Source organism: Taudactylus pleione, unplaced genomic scaffold, assembly GCF_031769625.1.
Source record: "Taudactylus pleione unplaced genomic scaffold, aTauple2 ptg000155l, whole genome shotgun sequence".
Classification (NCBI taxonomy): Eukaryota; Metazoa; Chordata; class Amphibia; order Anura; family Myobatrachidae; genus Taudactylus; species Taudactylus pleione.
In genome coordinates, this window is record NW_028284557.1 from 770,375 (window position 1) to 790,013 (window position 19,639).

At 42.8% G+C, this 19,639-nt stretch overlaps 1 protein-coding gene across 1 annotated transcript in view; it reads left to right on the forward strand.

The window, feature by feature from the left end:
- SKAP1 (src kinase associated phosphoprotein 1) overlaps positions 1-19,639 on the forward strand; it is a 591,854-nt gene that overhangs the window by 434,204 nt on the left and 138,011 nt on the right. The window contains exons 7-9 of the mRNA XM_088474694.1: positions 2,564-2,688; positions 2,770-2,833; positions 6,475-6,606. Of these exons, the coding sequence (XP_088330820.1) occupies positions 2,564-2,688; positions 2,770-2,833; positions 6,475-6,606 (321 nt within the window). The remainder of the gene's footprint in view (positions 1-2,563; positions 2,689-2,769; positions 2,834-6,474; positions 6,607-19,639) is intronic.

The following is a 19,639-nucleotide window of genomic DNA, read 5'->3' on the forward strand; positions in this document are numbered from 1 at the left end:
ATGTGTTGGCATGTGTCGACCATTTGCATGGTGACTGAGTCGTCCATTCACATGACGACTATGTGCTGACATGTGTCGGCCATTCACATGTCGACTATGTGTTGACATGTGTTGACCATTTGCATGCCGACTACGTGTTGACATGCAGCAGACATTCGCATGTCGACTATGTGGTGACGTGTCGAGCATGTGGCGACCATTCACATGTCAACTATGAGTGTCGACCATTTACATGTTGACTGTGTGTCGACCTAATGACCATGTCGACCTTCTGCCTGTCGACCTTCATACCTGTCAACCTTGTTACCAGTCGACCTTTAGTGTGTCGACCTTCTGACCCTGTCAACCTATTGCTTGTCAACCTTCAGTCCCTGTCGACCTATTGCCTGTTGACCTTCAGTCCCTGTCGACCTGTTACCAGTCGACCTTTAGTGTGTCGACCTTCAGACCCTGTCAACCTTCAGTCCCTGTCGACCTATTGCCTGTCTATCTTCCATTATCTACCTAAACACTGTCTATCTAGACACTGTAGACCTAAAGAGCGGATACCTCTTATCTGGGCATTTCCTTTTTGGAGTTGTAGCTCCGTTAATTAAATAAAATGCTATAAGCCTGATGCTATTCTCTATATAGGCCAAAACCTTCTTGGTAGTCCGATATAGGGGGATAATATTCTCCAAAAGATGTCCGGTTTCCAAGAGATAAATAATTTGCCTGTGCATGTCCATAGGCTAATCGGCTTGTTCGTACTTCAGTGCGCAATAGAAAACACTGTCCGTTTCGGCGAGGACACCTCAGATACAGTTTCTAGTTAATTTGCAGCTGAGTGGTTCAGATGATTTCAAAGGCACATAGTGGCAATGCATTATTGAATGAGGAATTTTTCATTCAAACGCTTTTTTATTCTCTGTACTGAGAACTTTTCTAGGATGCCGTAACAACAAAACTCTGGCAGTGCATGCTGAACTTTGTAGTTCCACAGCAGTTGGAGTGCCACATATTTATTCTTTCCCTCTTTTTCTTCCTCTCTCTTAAGCACTCTTTGTACTTTTTTTTTCTTACCTGTGTAGAAATACAATCTCTCTCCTTCACATCTGTAGTAACACATCCCCCCCCCCCCACACACATACACACACTACCTGTACTAACTTATTCCCCTCCCACACCTCTGGAGTAACATATTCCCATCCCTCACCCGTGTTGTAACACATTCCCTTCCCTCACCCTGTTGTAACACATTTGACACTCCCCTCCGTCACCTGTGCAGTAACACATTTTCCTATCTCAACTCTGTAGTAACAGTGGGCCTGATTCAGAGCCGAACGCTCTGACCAGAGCGCTCGCTCTGAATCAGGGCCCTCCTCCATGAAAATGGAGCGTCCTCCTGGACGCTCGCATAGCTGTGGGTGACCACCCACAGCTATAGCGAGCGTTCATGATGATGGTCGCGATGGTCAAGGCCATCGCGACCATCGGGCTTGCGACGGAGACCCTTCGGTAGGGTCTCGCTGCCGCAAGCCCTGGAGTGATTTTGGCTCTATCAGAGCCAAAATCACCTCCCACTGACATCACTAGTGATGTCAGTGGGGCCGGCTTCAGACGGTAGGCGTTCCCCTGGCACGCCCACCAAAGGGGGCGTGCTGTCAATCAACATCGACAGCACGCCCCCTTTGGTGCGAGACCCGGAAGCGACGGATAGCCCATCGCTATCCGGGTCTCGCGCATGTGCACGACGGAGCTCCCTCCGTCGTGCGCATGCGCAGTGGGGCAACATCGACGCTCGCAAGCGGGTCTGAATGACCCCCAGTGTCCCTAACACTACACTCCATGCTGTACACTTACCCCCTAACCCTGAAACTACTATATGCTTACCCCCCTAACCCTGCACCCAATACTGTGTCCTTATCCCCCTAACCCTGCACCCAATACTGTCCTTAGCCCCCTAACCGTGCACCTAATACTATGTCCTTAACACTTAACCAAATACTGTACCCTTATCCCCTAACCCTGCTACCAATACTGTACACTTACTCTATAACCCTGCACCCAATATTGTATCTTTACCCCCAACCCTTCCCTCACTATTTAAATAGGGGAGCTACACCAACTGCCAGTGATGTTTGGCAGCACTTGGGATGACAGTTGGTGTTTGAATTCTGAACTGTGCTGCAGCCACTATGAGACAGTCAGACATGACGTTACACAGGGGGAGGAAATGTTTTACCCCATTTCACCCCCTTAGGTGTCGAATTTAAAAAAAATCCTTTCTTAGCGGGCACCCATGTCATGGAAGGAATATGCTCCCTGATTTTCATGTTTCTAGATCCATGGGTTTGGGTGGAGCGTTGATGAGTCAGTCAGGACATCTGATTTTCATATATATATTAATATATAATTTTTATTTTTTTTTCATTTCATCATGTATAATCATTTGAGAAAAGTGCCTCTTAGACATGACACTTCATATATTCCACTCAAAAAATAAATTATGCATTGTACGCTAAAATCAGTCATGTTAGAGGATCGTGTCTGTTTAAATAAAAAAATGCTGATCATGTTTCAGGGAAGGTTCCCAAGGCTGGGTTCCTCATAAAGGACTGTGGTGCCCAGTTGGTTCCAAACATCCGCAAAGACTCTCGGCGAGATTCCTGCTTTGAGATTGTGTCACCAGGCAATCGCAGCTACGAGGTAATATCCAGTGTTGCAGAAACAAAAATAAACTGTAATAGATCTATCACAGCAATTCTCTAATACTATTTTCTTTTACAGTTTACAGCGACTAATCCAGCTGAGGCCAGGGACTGGGTTGACCAGATACAGTTTTTGGTAAGGGGTAAGTATGAACTATGCTTTGCTTTCTGACTATTTCCACCCTTTGGGTTATTTAGGAATCTAGAAATACCCCTTTCAAGTCGCAAATCCACGTCGCACCCTGGATTTTGTACACTGGTCCATCCCGGGTGAGACCTCTTTCAGACTGGCATCCCAACCCGGCTTATTGCCAGGCCGATGACGTCACCGATATCACGTGCCAAATAGACACCTGGAGATGAGATAATCTCCAAGCGCCGGCTATTCCTCTACTGTGAACGGGACCCGGGTCACATCGACCCGGGTTACCCGTTCATACTGCACCGTGAACCGGGTTGAACCCGTGTTCAACCCTGCTCGTTACCCTGGTTGAAATGTCAGGGGGCTCGTCTCGGGTTATTTCAACTGGGTCCTTTCACACTGCACAACAACCCGGGTTGCTGAGCGTTCACGTGAAATAACCAGGGTTATTGCTGGCATTGTGAAAGGGGTAGAAGTGATGATGTGATGTAAAATATGAACAATGCACCAGGTTTTATGGAACTACTCATGAAGGTCATATGCCAATGGGACATGTTCATAATCGCTATGCAACAGCATCTCATCTGCAAAAACAAAAATTTGTTTTGTGGAACTAGATGTTCAAGTGAGTGCATTCCTCACCAACTATTACTTTCTCAATGCACTAAAATAAGTAAACCAACATTTTAATTTCCCTAATGAAAACATAAATGCCTTCAAATAAAAAGATCCAGATGTCCCCTTAATTTCATATATGGTGAAACTTGAGGATCAAACCAGTAGTATACTGGGGGTTAAATGTACAAATGTCATAGTAGGTGTTTTGCGGTGACAAATATATACTCTTCTATAAGAGATGGGCATTTGAATCCAAAATCTGCAATCACACATATCATATAGAACATGAGAGCTTATTGTGGGTGAGTAACTGTATATGTGTGGAACAGTAAAAATAGTTGCCTCTGTACTGTGGGCCTGATTCAGAGCCGCTCGTAAGCGGCCGCTCGTTCGCTCCGAGCAATGTTCGCACATCTGCGCATGCGTATGGGTCGTAATGCGCATGCGCCAGCCAGTCATTGCGGTCGCAAATTGTGCGCTCGCAAAATAGCGAGTGCCTGCTAATTTGAGTGACAGGATGAGGCATTTGTGGGTGGTAACAGGGGAAGGTGCTTGAAAACGGGGAGTGGAGATCCGAACGCAGGCGTGCCAAACGGTCAAAACGGGCGTTTTAAGGGTGTGCATAATTAACAAAGCAGCGTCATCGGCCACGTCACTTGGTTGTCTCTTAGCCTGTACTGTTTGCATGATTGCGGTAGGAAAATCCAACCACAAGCACTGCAAGCAGTTCAGACGCCTTTCGATGTACTCGATTAATCTAATAAATAGCGGAGATGACGTATGATGCGAACGGCCAGGGGGCGTTTTTACAAAATAGCGAGCGCATGTTTCTTTCGCTCGCTCAGACATAGAGGCGTCAACAGACCGCAAAGAGTGAGCGCTTAATTTAAATAGCCGGCCCCTTTTTCCGAACGACCGTTCGCAAATAGCGTCCGGCTCTGAATCAGGCCCTGTGTGTGCAGACCTCCTTGTTTTGGTTTTGGCAAAACCACCCTCAAATGTTATGGTTTTTGTTTTGGCAAAACCACCCTAAAGTATTTTGATTCGAATTTGGTTTTCTATAGAATTGATAAAAACAGCTAAAATCATGTAATTTGGACATGTGTACATGCAATACAAAACAGAGATTCGTTTTTTAAATCCAAATTCTGAACTTACAGCAGGCCTGAACCAGGACTGTCCTACTCGGAACCCCAAAAGTGATCCCAGCTGGGACTCTGAACCTGATTCAGACCCCCTTGCTAGGATGCGTTCGCTTGTAGCTGGCCGATTATCTCATTGTGTGCATGCGTATACATCGCAGTGCGCGTGTGCGAACCAGTGCGAGAGATCGGGAAGCGTTCGCTTGCTGCAAATAGACAGCCCAGCAGAGTGAGTGACGGGAGAAGCCGTTTGTGGGTGGTGACAGGGGCTGGCCATTAAAAACGGGGGAGTGGAGGTGTGAACGCAGGCGTGCCTGAGCATCTCAACGCCGTTTCAGAGGCGTGCATAATTTAGAGACAGCGTCATAGTACACGTCACCTGTCTGGTTTTTACACTGAAGTGTTCGCAGTGCTTGCGGTAGGGTATGGTCAGCCACAAGAGCTGCGATCGCATCCGATGGTACCCGATGTACCGATTGTTGCACACACTTCCTAGATATGACGTGCGCAAGTGGGCGTCTTAAGACAGGTTAGTGGGCGTCTGCATAGACAAAGCAACCGCACGCCAAGACATAGTGGGCGTTCTTATGCCTTGCCGTGCGATCGCCTGCCTTGCTGTGGGTTGGCCGGATTTGCATACGCTGGGTGCATGCAAACGCATCTAGCGAGCGGGTCTGAATCGAGCCTTCTATTCGACTCAGAACCCCTAAGAACTGGTGTTCAGGAAAACCGAACGCACATCTCTAGTTAGTACGGGATGCAGTCAGTAAGCCAACGGTCGAAATGCCGACTGCAGGCTTCCCGACTGTCTAATCCCGGCAGGGGTCTAATGACAGGTGTCAAAATCCTGACGCCTGTCATTTTACCTACACCGGGAGCCCGGCATACCGATCGAAGGTGCGGCGTGCGCGGACAGATGCCGGGGGTGGGGAGGGTTAGGTTAGGGGCTCCCAGGGGGGACTTAGGGTTAGGCACCCCCACGGGAGGGTTAGGCTAGGGGAAGGGGGGGGTGTTAGGGTTAGGTACTCCCGGAAGGAGATTAGGGTTAAGCATCCCTCCGGGAGACTTAGGTTTAGGCTGCGGGGAAGGGGGGGTTAGGTTTAGGCACTTACAGGGGGGGTTAGGGTTAGGCACTTGGGGTGGAGGTTAGGGTTAGGCACCCCTAAGGGAGGGTTAGGGAGGATTAGGGGGGGTTAGGTTAGTGAATATAGAAAATACTTGTTGGGATCTTCACTGCCGGTCTTCCAGCGTTGGGTTTCGAACCGCCAGACATGTGTTCAGCGGTATTTCAAACCGATCCGGTTAGTACATACATAGGTGCATAATATAAATAGTGCTGCTGTGTAAATAATGAAAGCAGATTAATCCCCTCTTGAAATAAAATATAAGTAGATATACTTGGCATGCAGTGCATATGAGAAACAGCATGTTTGTGTTTTAGTACATTTGTTATATTGTGGATCTTAATTGTGGTCAGCTAATTGTTAGGGTACAAACGTTTTGTGTTGACAGGTATTTTCTACAGGTTTTATATTCAGACTAATGGTGCATACACACGGTCAGATGAACGATTTTACCAACTATTTGAACGATTGAACGATTTTAGACTGTATTAAAATGAATGGAATCGTCCAAATCTGACTGCAAACACATCTGATGTCAGATATCGTTATCTGACATGCGGGAAAGCGCATCATTCATCGTTGCAGGCACACATGTCAGATTTTCTATCAGATATGAATGATTGAACGATTTTTAAAATTGTTATCGTTCAGATCTGACAGAAAATCTGACCGTGTGTATGCACCATTACATACCAAATGCAGGCTATGACACCTGTTATTGCCACTCCTTATGAGCACTCATTTTTGACTTTTCACAGATATTGTTTCATTGTCTATACCCTATGAAGATAATGAGGGGTCTTACGATGATGTGGACAGTTTGAACACCTCTCCTATGTTACATCCCACACCTTTGGACAGCGACGATGACATCTATGAAGTGGTTCCAGGTTTGTCTCACGCATTGCGGTCTTGTTTCCAGCTATAGGTTATTATTTTTACTCATTGTATGGCTCTTTGTTTTATTATGCTAATGAGCATATAGTCTCTGCTGGAGCCATTTCTCGTGTCCCAAGTAGCACAAAAAAAACAACATTATTTCCTCAGCAAGTCATCGTCGTTAATGAAGTTTTACAAAAACAGATACAACGGAGGAAAAATAAAATTTCACAGGTGATAAATTTTTCCAATTTCCCTGGCAGAATTGGATCAGATTGTTAAATTAAGAGTGAAGGTGTCTGTTAGACAGCAAGGAGCGGTGATGGGTAATTTTATAGAGTGGAAAATTGAATCAAATTGCTACATTAAAACCCAGCTCCTGCGAGATTTCTCTGTAGCGCCGTCCACTTTTTCACTGTTCAGAGTCCGTGCACAGCTGTGCTGCAGGCTCCTAGTTTCTGCACTGCTGGTCTTTCTACCACAACTAGCGGGTGCCTTCTGCCCTGACTGCCAGAGCCAACTTCGTGCTGGAGGAGGAGGAGGGATTGTAGGGGGGGGGGGGGATAAAATGCTCTGTTAGCACAAATATCAGTTATGTTTGTGATGTCCACATTTTAAGATGTCCAGAGCCATTCTCTTTAAAACATATACAGTACGTTGTAGGTCGTGCCTTACAAGATGAAGTAGGGGTAATTTATTTTTAAAGAACAAAAATATTTTGCAATGTTGTACAACAATGAAAAGCTTATTAAACTTGATTGCATAAGGAGCAATAAGGGCACATGTGATAAGGTGTAAGGGGACAGGAGCAGTTTATGTGATGGTGATGAAACAAAATGAAACACCATTTAGAGATCTGTTGGAATTAATGTTGTATATAGCACACCATGAATTAAAGATCTCTGTCTTCACCATTTAGATGATGCAGGAAAGAAGAATAAAGTGTAGTGAAATAAAGGTATTCCTCTGGGATGTGGCTCATTTAGAATTTTATTATTCAGTAATTATTTAGTAACATTTTTGAGGGGACGTCAAATCTGCTTCAGGTTATTTGAGGAATAGCTCTCTTTAATTTGTAATAACAAACAAATTAATTTTAAATATAATGAAGTATTCCTCCTGTAACAACTTTGCAGTAAGACCCAGCATTGGGATTGCTGTCATGTTATAACCAGAATGCGCAGTGAAATATATATTAAATAGTCATTTGGTGATGTGATTCTAATCAACTGCTTTCTGATGTGATTGCATGCACTACACAAAGACTAAATGTAAGACGGATTCCTATCTTAGTATATTAATCTATCAGAGCTGACCTTCTTTCTGTGCTCGAGACCTTTTGAGCCCTCCTGTCGTCTTGCAGATGAGCTGGAATACAGCTAGAAGACTGAAGCCATTAATGGCTATAAATGTGGATGAGCACAGAGACTGTCTGCGATTACAGCAAAGAAAAAAAAAAACAACCTTCTCTCCGGAGAGACTTCCCGTAAGACAGCAAGAAAGTGAGACGGATCACTTTGAAGCCCACTGGGAGCTGCACAGCAGGACTGGGATACTTTTTACTGGCCTGCTCAATTTGGAGGGGGTAGTATCACTTAGCACAATGCCAGGAATACACTCTTCTCAAACTTCACCTTACCTGGTCACTGGGGAGGGAGTAGGTGCCTACAAGAAACAGAACCTGCATCAGCCCCGCTGATATGTAGAGAATATTGTATTATCATTGTTTTCTCCAGGTTTCTACTTTTTATTTTATTTATTTAATTTTTAAATGTGTGTTCAGTTTTGTTTTTCTTCAATTATTTTTAAAGTAAATGATAGGATACAATTACGTAGAATGGTTAGTTGAACAGTAGAGGTATAATTTAACATTTAATACATGGTAGGAAATGCATGTAGAGGTAAGTACCCTGTGAGCCTGATCTAAATTAGGGGGCCTAGAATTGTTTTTACAATGTCCTGGTTGTCAAATATGTAACAAATTTTACTGCAGAAACTCTCTCGCTCCGGAGCTCACTACAAAAGGGGCGGCTGTCGATGTTGATCGACAGCTCGGCCCGTTTTGTAGGCGTTTCACAAACGAAGGTGTTCCTTAAGGAACGCCTGCCGTTTTGTGGGCGCTGCACTGACATCAGTGGGGGAGCTTCCTGCTCGATCAGAGCTGGAAGCTCCCTGTGGCTTGCGGTTGCCGAGACCCAACCTTAGGGTCTCGTCGCAAGCCCCGATGGTCGCGATGGTCTTGACCATCGCTACCATCAACCTGGTCGGTCGCTAAGCTGTGGGTGGTAACCCACATCTTAGCTAGCGACCAGGAGGCCGCGCTAGAAAAAGCAAACGGCCGCCCTCATTCATAGCGAGCGGTCGCTTCTTGCGACGCCTCTGAATGAGGGCCCAAGTTTAAAAAAGGATGAGCACCACTTAGTTAGCTGGCCAATACTACAATCAGTGGACACAGAATAAATCGGAGACAGCTTTGCTCAGTATTGTAGATGTTAAGTACAAACAAAAGTCAGAGTTTATAGATAATGTCCTCATTTTCCTCAAATACTACATGTAGTTTCACGCAGACCCTTGAATGCCTCTGGCTGATTGACAGACAGAGCCATTTAAGGGGCAGTGCAGGGGCGGGGTCGGCCGGCATTCCTGGAAACGGGGGCACGTGTTCCCCGTTTTCCGGGAGTGGCCATCCCAGAATCTGCATTGATCAACGCAATGTCCTGGGCTCGCAAGCCGACCAGTCTGAGTAAGCTGAAAATTACTCAGCTGGCCGGCGCCGTCCACCATTGCAACCGTCGACCACTGATGGTCTTGATGGTGAATCCCAGCCTGCGACCTCCATCGCAGAGCTGGGATCGCAAATGCAGCAGGGGGTGTCATACACCTCCTGCTGCATTTGCGTAATAGCAAGGATCGCAATTGCAAAGCTGCCTGTGTGCAGCTTTGCAATTGCGATCCTTGCTGAATCGGGCCCATTGATACTAGTGGTCCCAGAACAGTGGTTCAATGATTTTAGAGGGGCTTGGTGAATAAAAAAATGGAGTACCACCTGCTTAGGGCCTTATAAAGTAATGCACAAAGTTTATGTAATAAATAGGCCAGTATTTGCATGATTGCATCTGAATTATTTTGGGCCAAAGAGAAAATAATGATTTAAAACATGAGATGATGACCTTGCAGCATTTTGTTTGGTTTTTAATGTAGAATAGACAGTAAGAATGAATATAGTGCTTGTAAGGATTACAGAATAGTGGAACATTAGTTTAGCTTATGGTCTACCAGCTAAAGCGGGACTTTATGGTATCTATTTTCAGGAAGACATGCAACTTTAGTCATACCATTATTCCAGTTCTGCATTTGTATATTGTAGCTGATTTATGTTGTTTTTTGTTTTAAATAATCCATAGTGGGGCATTTATAAAGGCTTCTTGTAAATTAAATTATATGCATCACAAGACTGCAATGATTCATTTGATATGCAACACTTGTATATCTTTGTTGCGACTAAGTCTGAATATGTATCCATAGTGCTTCGTCACAGCGGCCGTAGTTTTTTTTCCATGCCCAGTTCCGTTGTGCTTAATTTTCAGACTCCGTCGCACACAGATATAGAAATGTTGCAGATCAATTAATCAGTGCACTCTCATGGTTTGTCTTAAGGTGGGTACACATTAGACGATGTGTTTACCCAGCAATATAACTATATCTGGCGTCCCATACACACTACACGATCTGGTGTACGACCGCCTGATTTATTGTTCCCCCTGCCGCTTCCACAAACATGGTGTTGTTCCTCACATCTTCAGATTGGCCTGCATTGCAGGCCGATCTGAAGATGCAACAAACGAATCGTGGGAGCATGCAATATAGTGTACACAGTTGATGATGTGGACAATCTGACGTTCTGATCCACCAGAAATTGGCATATGCTCATATACATCATCTAATGTGTACCCAGCTTTAGTCGAATCGCATTGCATTGAAGATGCATTTTCGGTGAAAAATTATGCTCGGCATTAGCAAAGTTGCTCGGGACATGGCAGCTCATTCGCACTAGGCGTCTCGTATGGCGTATTAAGGCTAGGTGTATGAGGACACTTCGGTAAACCTGGCAGAACACATTACCATGCTCTGTAGAACGGGATCTTCAAAATTTCGACAATAACAATGTTGACATTTAAAATTTTGTCACCAATGTCGACAGTTATGGTATCAACATTGTTAAAATGTCGACAGGCAACATGTCTACATTCTCAGACTATTCACAGGTGAAATATCTATATAAGATAAAAATTAAAGGCGGAAAGAACTCTTTTATGTGAGCACTCTTGAAATTTGAAATGATTAAAACGTAACTTTTAATGTAGAATATTTAAACAAAATATATATTCAGATAGTATACTTGTGACACCAGACAAAAAAGCATAAATATATATCTAACGTGTATCATACATTCTCTTAGAGTTATTAGTCCCTACTGGGATACAAAAATCAATAATGAGGTAGGAGGTATAAATGCCTCCTCATTCACATTCACATTTAGATAACATTTAATTCATATGCATGGCTTCAATAGCATCAGTTTGCACCTATTGCGTGATCACTCATAAGAAATATCAGGATGGTTAGTGTAAAAAACTGTAAATAATTACTCCTAATTCTGTTGTTCCTCACTTTTAGACCATCTATGAGGAGTGAGAGATTATTGGAAAGCAGTTTGCCCTTAGAAGCAACAGTGTAACTGCAACGTTCCTCAATTTTTCATTCTGCTGTTGGAGGTCTTACTATAAGCATTTGACCTCCACTCAGAGAATTATTTGAGACAGTCATCAGTTAATAGAGGTATAGGAAAGATACATTCCAATAAGGGATTGAATATTAACCCTTTAATCTTATGAATATGACACATTGTATAAGGGAACCTTGACACAGATCGCAGTATCCATTGTGTTGGTGAGTATGGTGTGTAAAGTTATCATTTCAGTTGTTAAAAAGTATAAACATGACGCTCATTTTCATGCTGTTACACATATCCTATCTTGTACCATAACAAAACATTGGAGTAATCTATGCATACAATCTAATCGTCACAGTAATATGCTGTCAGTAAGTAGGCACCTAAGTACTTGAATGCATATAGATTGACAAATCTTAAGTGTGCATGTAGGTGTATCAAACCTTAAATACATAAGCCCTGTGTGGGAATGTTAAATATCACTTAGTGCCAACATATATTGTTGACTAACTATATAAATTATACAAAGTTGCAAATCGAATGCATATAGGTTACCCACATCAGAACTTATTGCAACAGCCCTTAGTAGCAGCAAATGGAGAAAGTGCTAGTGCACAGGTAAATGTATCCTGTCATCACAAAAATCAGCATAGATAAATAAATACATACTCTAGTTAGATTGCTATGGGCAAATCATGTAGTATTAGCAGGTTTTGAAGATTCTTGCATAAACATACTCACATACAGCTCAGATGCTTGTATGTGCACTTAAGGTGCATACACACACAACGATTTTTTGAACCAGTATCGATATCGTTTATCGTTGAATAAATCGTTCACTTTCTGAGTTAAAACAATGAATGATTATCGTTCATGCGCGTTCACGTTTGTAGATTGTAGTTCAGTCAGACTGTCCAACTCAACGATTTCCAGTGAGGGAATATGTAAAAATCGTTTGTAGTTCAAAAAAATCGTTCATTACTTTAAGTAAATGAACAGTTTTAGTAAACGATTTTCGTTCATTTTTCCCTTGAAAAATTGAACGAAAATCGTTTACTAAAGTCGTTCATTTACTAAATCGTTGTATGTGTATGCAGCTTTAGAAATAGCCTCTAAGGAAATGCTGGTGCATAAGTGAACCAGCCATGTCATCACATGTGTTGTGTATCATAATGGATTAGCATAGAAAAGTGCACATTGCAACAGCCATTAATAGCAGCAAGTAAAGAAAGTGCTAGTGCACAGGTAAACAGGTCATGTTATCACAGAAATCCGCAAAATAACATACACACATAATCCAGTTAAGTTACTAAGGGTAATCTATGTAGAAATCGCAGGCTTGAGGATTTAATACATATAAATATTCACATATATCATAGCTACCTGTATGAGCCCATAGAAAAAGCCTATAAAAAGTGCTAGTGCATAGGTAAATCAACCCTACCATCAAATATGTGGTGTATCATGATTTATAGGCATAGAAACATGCATACATAGGCCAATATTCAATTTGAGGCGAAAAGTCCTGGACTTTTCTCCTGCCGGACTACATCGCGTGTTTTTGGAGAAAACACTTTCCGCACGCGCACTTTTCCCCCTATTCAATTTCAAAGGACGCAAAAACGGCACCCTGCGAAACTGAAACTGATTTGGGGAAATCAGCCTGACACCCCACAAAAGATACACTTACATGGGGGATCATTATTTATACCCCCGAATAGGCCTGCTGAAGGTATTTGGGGTACTTAAATATTCTTAATAGGTTCTAATTAGCGTCTTTGCTTAAGTGGTGAAGAATAGCATTTAGCAGTTTTTTGTGTGAAAATAACTAGTCCCAGCAAATTTGGGGCACCTGAAAATGGGGGTTAGCATATTTAAAAGTTGCTAAAGTGAAGTTTAAAAATCGTGAAAAATCCACCTGCAGCAAGCACCTGCAATAAAAAAACACATGGGGCATACTTGGGAACCCCCTGGAGTCTATTTCACTAGTTTTTAACTTTGTCCCTCAACTTTGTTTTTTTGCCCCAAAACCGAAAGTACTTTTTTGGGGTGTTAAGTCTTTTTTTAACAAAAAATTTTGACGCAGTTTACCTTTGGGGGACTGTCTTAAGGCCGCACGGGGGTTCCCGCAACGTTGCACCTCCAAACCCCCAATTCTGCACTTTTTTCCGCCTGCTATATTCATAGGCAAAACTTTTCCGCCGGGTCCTTTGCATTGACTTTCCGCCTAGGCGAAAAGTCTTTGAAATTGAATATGGCGAAAAGTTTCTGCCTGGCGAAATTACGTTTCCCGCGATACTTTTTTGCTGAAACTGACTCTTCACCTCAAATTGAATACGGCCCATAGTGTGAAATTGAATATGGCCCATAGTCTGAAATCTACAGCATGGTGCTGGCAATAAGTGAAAAAATACAAGCGCTAAAAAAGGTTAGAGAAATTATGCACATATTAAAATAAAACATCAATATTTATAGCCATTTGGGGGGTTGTGGTTGGAGCAGGTTGAAGGAGAAGGGGGCGATGTTTTCCGTTTGCATATGTCCACACAAAAAATCCTGAAAATGGGCCCGATGATACTGTATAAGCCCTAACTTTCCCTACCTCTGAGTCTGCCGGCATTGCAGACAAGAGATCACTGTCCGTCCAGTAGCGTATTTCTGCGGCGCTGAGTGATGACATCAGACGCCCGGACCTTGTGTAGCAAGCACGGATGGAGGAACTTTGATGTTTTATTTTAATATGTGCATAATTTCTCTTTCCCTTGTTAGGACTTGTATTTATTAAAAGAAGAAATCGAGAGCATGTGACTGTGGCCCTGATTCAGAGCCGGACGCTCTGACAGAGCGCTCGCTCTGAATCAGGGCCGTCCTTCCTACTGTTTGGAGCGGCCTCCTGGCCGTTCGCATAGCTGTGGTCGCGATGGTCAAGACCATCGCGACCATCGGGCTTGCGTCAAGACCCTGCGGTAGGGTCTCGCTGCCGCAAGCCCCGGAGTGCTTTTGGCTCTATCAGAGCCAAAAGCACTCCCACTGACATCACTAGTGATGTCAGTGGGGCCGGACCCAGACGGTAGGCGTTCCCATGGGAATGCCTCCGTCTGGACAGCCACACCCCCGGCACACTTGGGCAACATCGACCCGCTTGCAAGCGGGTCTGAATCAGGCCCTGTATCTCAGCATCAAGAAAACAAAGATAATGACTACGGCAAGTGACGATGCAGTCCATATTGCAATCGATAATGAGGAAGTCGAAACGGTACGAGACTTCCTCTTTCTGGGTTCTAAGATTGATCGCAGTGGAGAATCATCTACTGAAATAAAGCGACAAATTGCACTTGGCCGCAATGCTAGGACTGACAAAGTTATGGAAGAGCAACGATATCAGCAGCGCAACAAAAGCACGGTTGGTCAATGCAATTGTTCTTCCGATCTTTATGTATGCATGCGAAACCTGGACACTCAAGAAGGCAGATCGCAAGAGAATCGACGCTTTTGAATTGTGGTGCTGGAGGCGAATGTTGCGCATACCATGGACAACAATGAATATGAAAACGGCAATCCTAGAGTGGGTCAAACCAAAAGTATCATTAGAAGGCAAGATCACCAAACAACGACACTCGTATTTTGGACATGTCATGCGGGCTAATTCCCTAGAAATAGCGCTAATGCTTGGATTCGTCAGCGGGTCCAGAAGAAGAGGACGCCAAAGAACTTGTTGGCTGGACACAATAAAGGCTGATACGAACATGCCAATAAATGACCTGAAGGAAGCGGTCAGAGAAAGAGAAACGTGGCGTTCATTGATCCATAAAGTGTCCGAAAGTCGATGTCGACTAAACAGATAATCGTCATAATTTATTCACTTAATCATCTTAAATGTTACTAAGCTGCTTATGCAAACTTTTTTTCAGCGCAGAATACTGAATTTTATATGAATATATGCCCCAAGTAAGAATCCAAAATGCTATGCATAAGGATAAGTCCACCAATTAGGTACAAACTTGATGCTGGGGTGTCCTGTACTGCGCAGTCATGGGCACCTATCCTGCCAACGCGCGTTTCGCCGATCAAGCTTGTTCACGGAGGAAGCAACACTGTAAGGAGTTCCTGGTTATCCTGGATTTATGTGCTTTGCAGTGGCCAATCATATGGCGGTAAACTTTGATAGACAGGACATCCGGCTAATGGGTGTTCCTGCCAATAACAAGAGTCCAGATTTGCCGGGAGGAAAGTGTTAAGACCTCCCATATACTTGATATACAGAACATCCAACCAATGGCTTTTTCATATTAATAGATAAGATGAGATCTAATTGCCTGTGCGACGATTTCCCCATCGCCATCCGCTGTTGTTTGTTTAGAAATATATATTGTCAGATTAGAACAGAATAAATAGTAATGTCGGTTTAAAGAATACAATTTAAATGTTTTTTAATTGTTTCAGAGTTTCTAAACCAACATTGTTCTCCCTTGTGGAACGTCTCGCCTCGAATAAATGTGCCTTGAAAGGTTTCTTTATTCTTCTCAATGGGAGACTCCTTCCGTATAATAAAAACTTCAATTGACAGTTTTTCTCCTCATGGAATATAAGTGAAAAAAACTCCTCATAGTGGTTAAAAGTTTAACAGATTTATTCCCATACAATAGAATAGCACATAAAAAATCACTTTGTACTGTATGTGGCCTTCCAAGTAAGGCACAGTAAAAGGTGTTCACTACAGAGAGGATACCCGGGTATATTGCCTTCTTTTTAGCTGCGCATCAATCATTGGAAGACACAGACAGCATCAGTTTTTGGTAACACTCCCCTCCACCAACGTGTTTAGGACAGACCATGTCCTTTTCTTTAACTTGAAGCAGGGCTGGAATTGGTGCCTGGGCCACCAATTACAGCTGGAGCACTGGCAGCCTGCGACAGACATGGACGTACAGTGCTTGCACGGTTTGAATCTGGTGCCGGCCGTGAGCCAATCGGAACCTGCTGACCAGCAGTCAATCAGGAACCGCCACTGCTGATTGGCTGCCGGTCTGCGAGCTCTGATTGCCTCGCGACCGACTGCACTGTCTTTCCATGTCTGCCTGGCGGTGCACCAGCTGTAATCATCTGGCGGGCCAGCACCAAATCAAAACCGCTGACACACAGCCCCCCTCGTCGGGCCTGACTGGACCAGCCCGCATTGTGTGTATGGGTGCAGGGCGAGCTGTGGGCCATAGAGGCAGCTCGGGCACCATAGCAGCCACACCTCTTGCACCAACGGTAGTTACACCACTGTTTGTATGCATGTTAGCAAACAGTGGGGTCCTTTTCAGGATCAATGGAATGGGGTTATAGACGAGGACAATGTAAACAAATAAAGGTTGCAGGTGTACTTCAGGGTCCAGTCTTCAACCCAGGCAATACCTGGTATCCCAGCTAGTGTGAAATATTCCACAATCCTATTTCTCTGTGGGAATGACTGTGAATTGTACTGAGGTTAAAGAACAGTGAAATAGATCAATGTGACAACATTACACAATAATAGATCCTGTTTGGGGGATTCTTATTTAAAATTGTCAGTGCAGTGTTTATAAATATAGACAGTACTTTTAGAACAATGAAGCGCTGTCTCAGTAACTAAAATAAATCAGTATTTAATCATAAGAATGTATATAAATATATGAAAGTATAGATAGCCAAAGTAATAAGTACAAATAAAAACAAATCAATCTAAAATCTAATTAGACAGATGAGACAACTGCAATGTGACAGATCATAGAGTAACCAATATATCTGTGCCAGTAACATTTAAGATACAATTGTATCAATATGACCTTGCAACAATACAAACGTTCTGACGCATTCAAAAAAGGGATAATATAACCAAATACAAAATAATTCAGGATCCAGAATATATGTGATTAAGTATTGCCAGTTTTTCCAGCTCTCTTTGTTATAGCAGACTCGATAGTTTTATAAAGTGTCAGATGACAAAAATGCATAATATTGTAGGCAACTCTATTTATGCTGGGATCCAGTAAATAGACAAAATACCAAATGTATAAAGGAGCTCCTCCAGATTAATATGGAGACCGGAATGTCCAGGATATTTGTGACTTAATATTGCCAATTCTTTCAGCTTTCTCTGTTATAACAGATTAGATAATCTTATGAAATGTCAGATGACAGAAATGCAAAACATATGCAACTCAATTAGTGCTGAAATCCACTAAATAGACAGAATTCCGATATGTATAGGAGCTCCTCCAGGTTAATATGGAGACCGGAATATCAGTCTGTTTAACAGTTGGTAACTGTTATCAATACGTGGTGCACTCGTGTTTTCCTGAAGAAGCCGCTGATTGTTTTGAAGGCGGAGAAATGCGGAGAAGGCTTTACAGCGGCAAGCCGCCCGTGTGATCACACTGTGTGTGTCGGCTGTCCTTACCGGACACCAACACTGGCTATTGCCGCTGTGGACTCTGCATGCAGACTTACCTCCGTGGAGCAGAGGAGAAAGGTCCGACTTCAAAAAACATGAGTGCACCACGTATTGATAACAGTAACCAACTGTTAAACGGACTGATACTCCGGTCTCCATATTAATATTAACCTGGAGGAGCTCCTATACATATCGTAATTCTGTCTATTTACCGGATTTCAGCACTAATAGAGTTGCCTATGTTTTGCATTTCTGTCATCTGACATTTCATAAGATTATCTAATCTGTTATAACAGAGAATTGGCAATATTAAGTCACAAATATCCTGGACATTCCGGTCTCCATATTAATCTGGAGGAGCTCCTGTATACATTTGGTACTTTGTCTATTTACTGGATCCCAGCGTAAATAGAGTTGCCTACAACATTATGTATTTTTGTAATCTGACACTTTATAAAACTATCCAGTCTGCTATAACAAAGAGAGCTGGAAAAACTGGAAATACTTCATCACAAATATTCTGGATCCTGAATTATTTTGTATTTGGTTATATTATCCCTTTTTTGAATGCGTCAGAACGTTTGTATTGTTGCAAGGTCATATTGATACAATTGTATCTTAAATGTTACTGGCACAGATATATTGGTTACTCTATGATCTGTCACATTGCAGTTGTCTCATCTGTCTAATTAGATTTTAGATTGATTTGTTTTTATTTTGGTACTTATTACTGTGGCTATCTATACTTTTATATATTTATATACATTCTTATGATTAAATGCTGATTTATTTTAGTTACTGAGACAGCGCTTCATTGTTCTAAAAGTACTGTTTGTTTTTGATTAACCGATAGGTAGAGTATAGCCTGTCTTGATATTTGAAGCAGCAGTCTCACGGATCTACAACAGCTGTGTGATCAATTTAATATTTATTATTTCCAGCGCTAGATTGGTTGTCTTTTCTTCTTTATAAATATTCTCTTGTCCATTATTTTCCACGTAGCCTGTTTTTGCACAGTATTTTTGAACGTACCCCTATTGTGGCTATGATCATTAAGTAATATAATTTCTCAGAATTTTCCTATTCTCTATACTAGTTTCTAGCTCCTGTTTTGTGGGTGGTTTTTTATGTTTTAATTTAAAAATGTAGTTAAGTTATAAACAGATGTTATAAGCAATTTAACGAATGGTAAAAATGTTGAAGACCTAAATGGAGAGTCTGTATCATCAGAGAAGGTATAAATAGATGCCCTTTTAGATTTTGCAGAAGGAATATTAGCCTAACATTGGTTAGATTGTCTAGTTCTCCTTATATGATGAATACTTTGGCATTATTATCATAGTGTCCTGTTGGGAGTACTTGAGGACTGGAGTTGAGAACCACAGCTATAATGTAATGCTATATCTACACCATACTTACCTACTCTCCTGGAACCTCTGGGAGACTTCTGAATTTTCAAAGCCTCCCCCATGCTCCCGAAAGAGAGGGTGTTTCACAGTTTCTCCCGCATCTTGCCCACTTCCTAGTGAAGTGGGCAGAATGGGAAAAATAGTGCCAGGAATCGCAGCCTGTGAGGATTGGGCTGGGCCAATATGACGTGTTTCTGTGATGATTAAGTCATTTAACCCAGCCTCCTCTTCATAGAAGCTCAATTTACATAATTTTACCCATGAGGGGCGGGGACTAATGTGCATCATCCAGCCCCGCCCCCATCACCACCCACTTGCATCCTCTCTTTGGGTTTCTCCCGCAGAGGACATAATTAAAGTCGGCAAGCATGATCTTCCCTACATGGCTAAAAGTAAGTGGATACCCGTACATCACACCCATATGCGCTTGTTGAACATTTTATTCCAAAGTTCAGGGCTATGTGCAGGACAGTCATTTTCTTTCA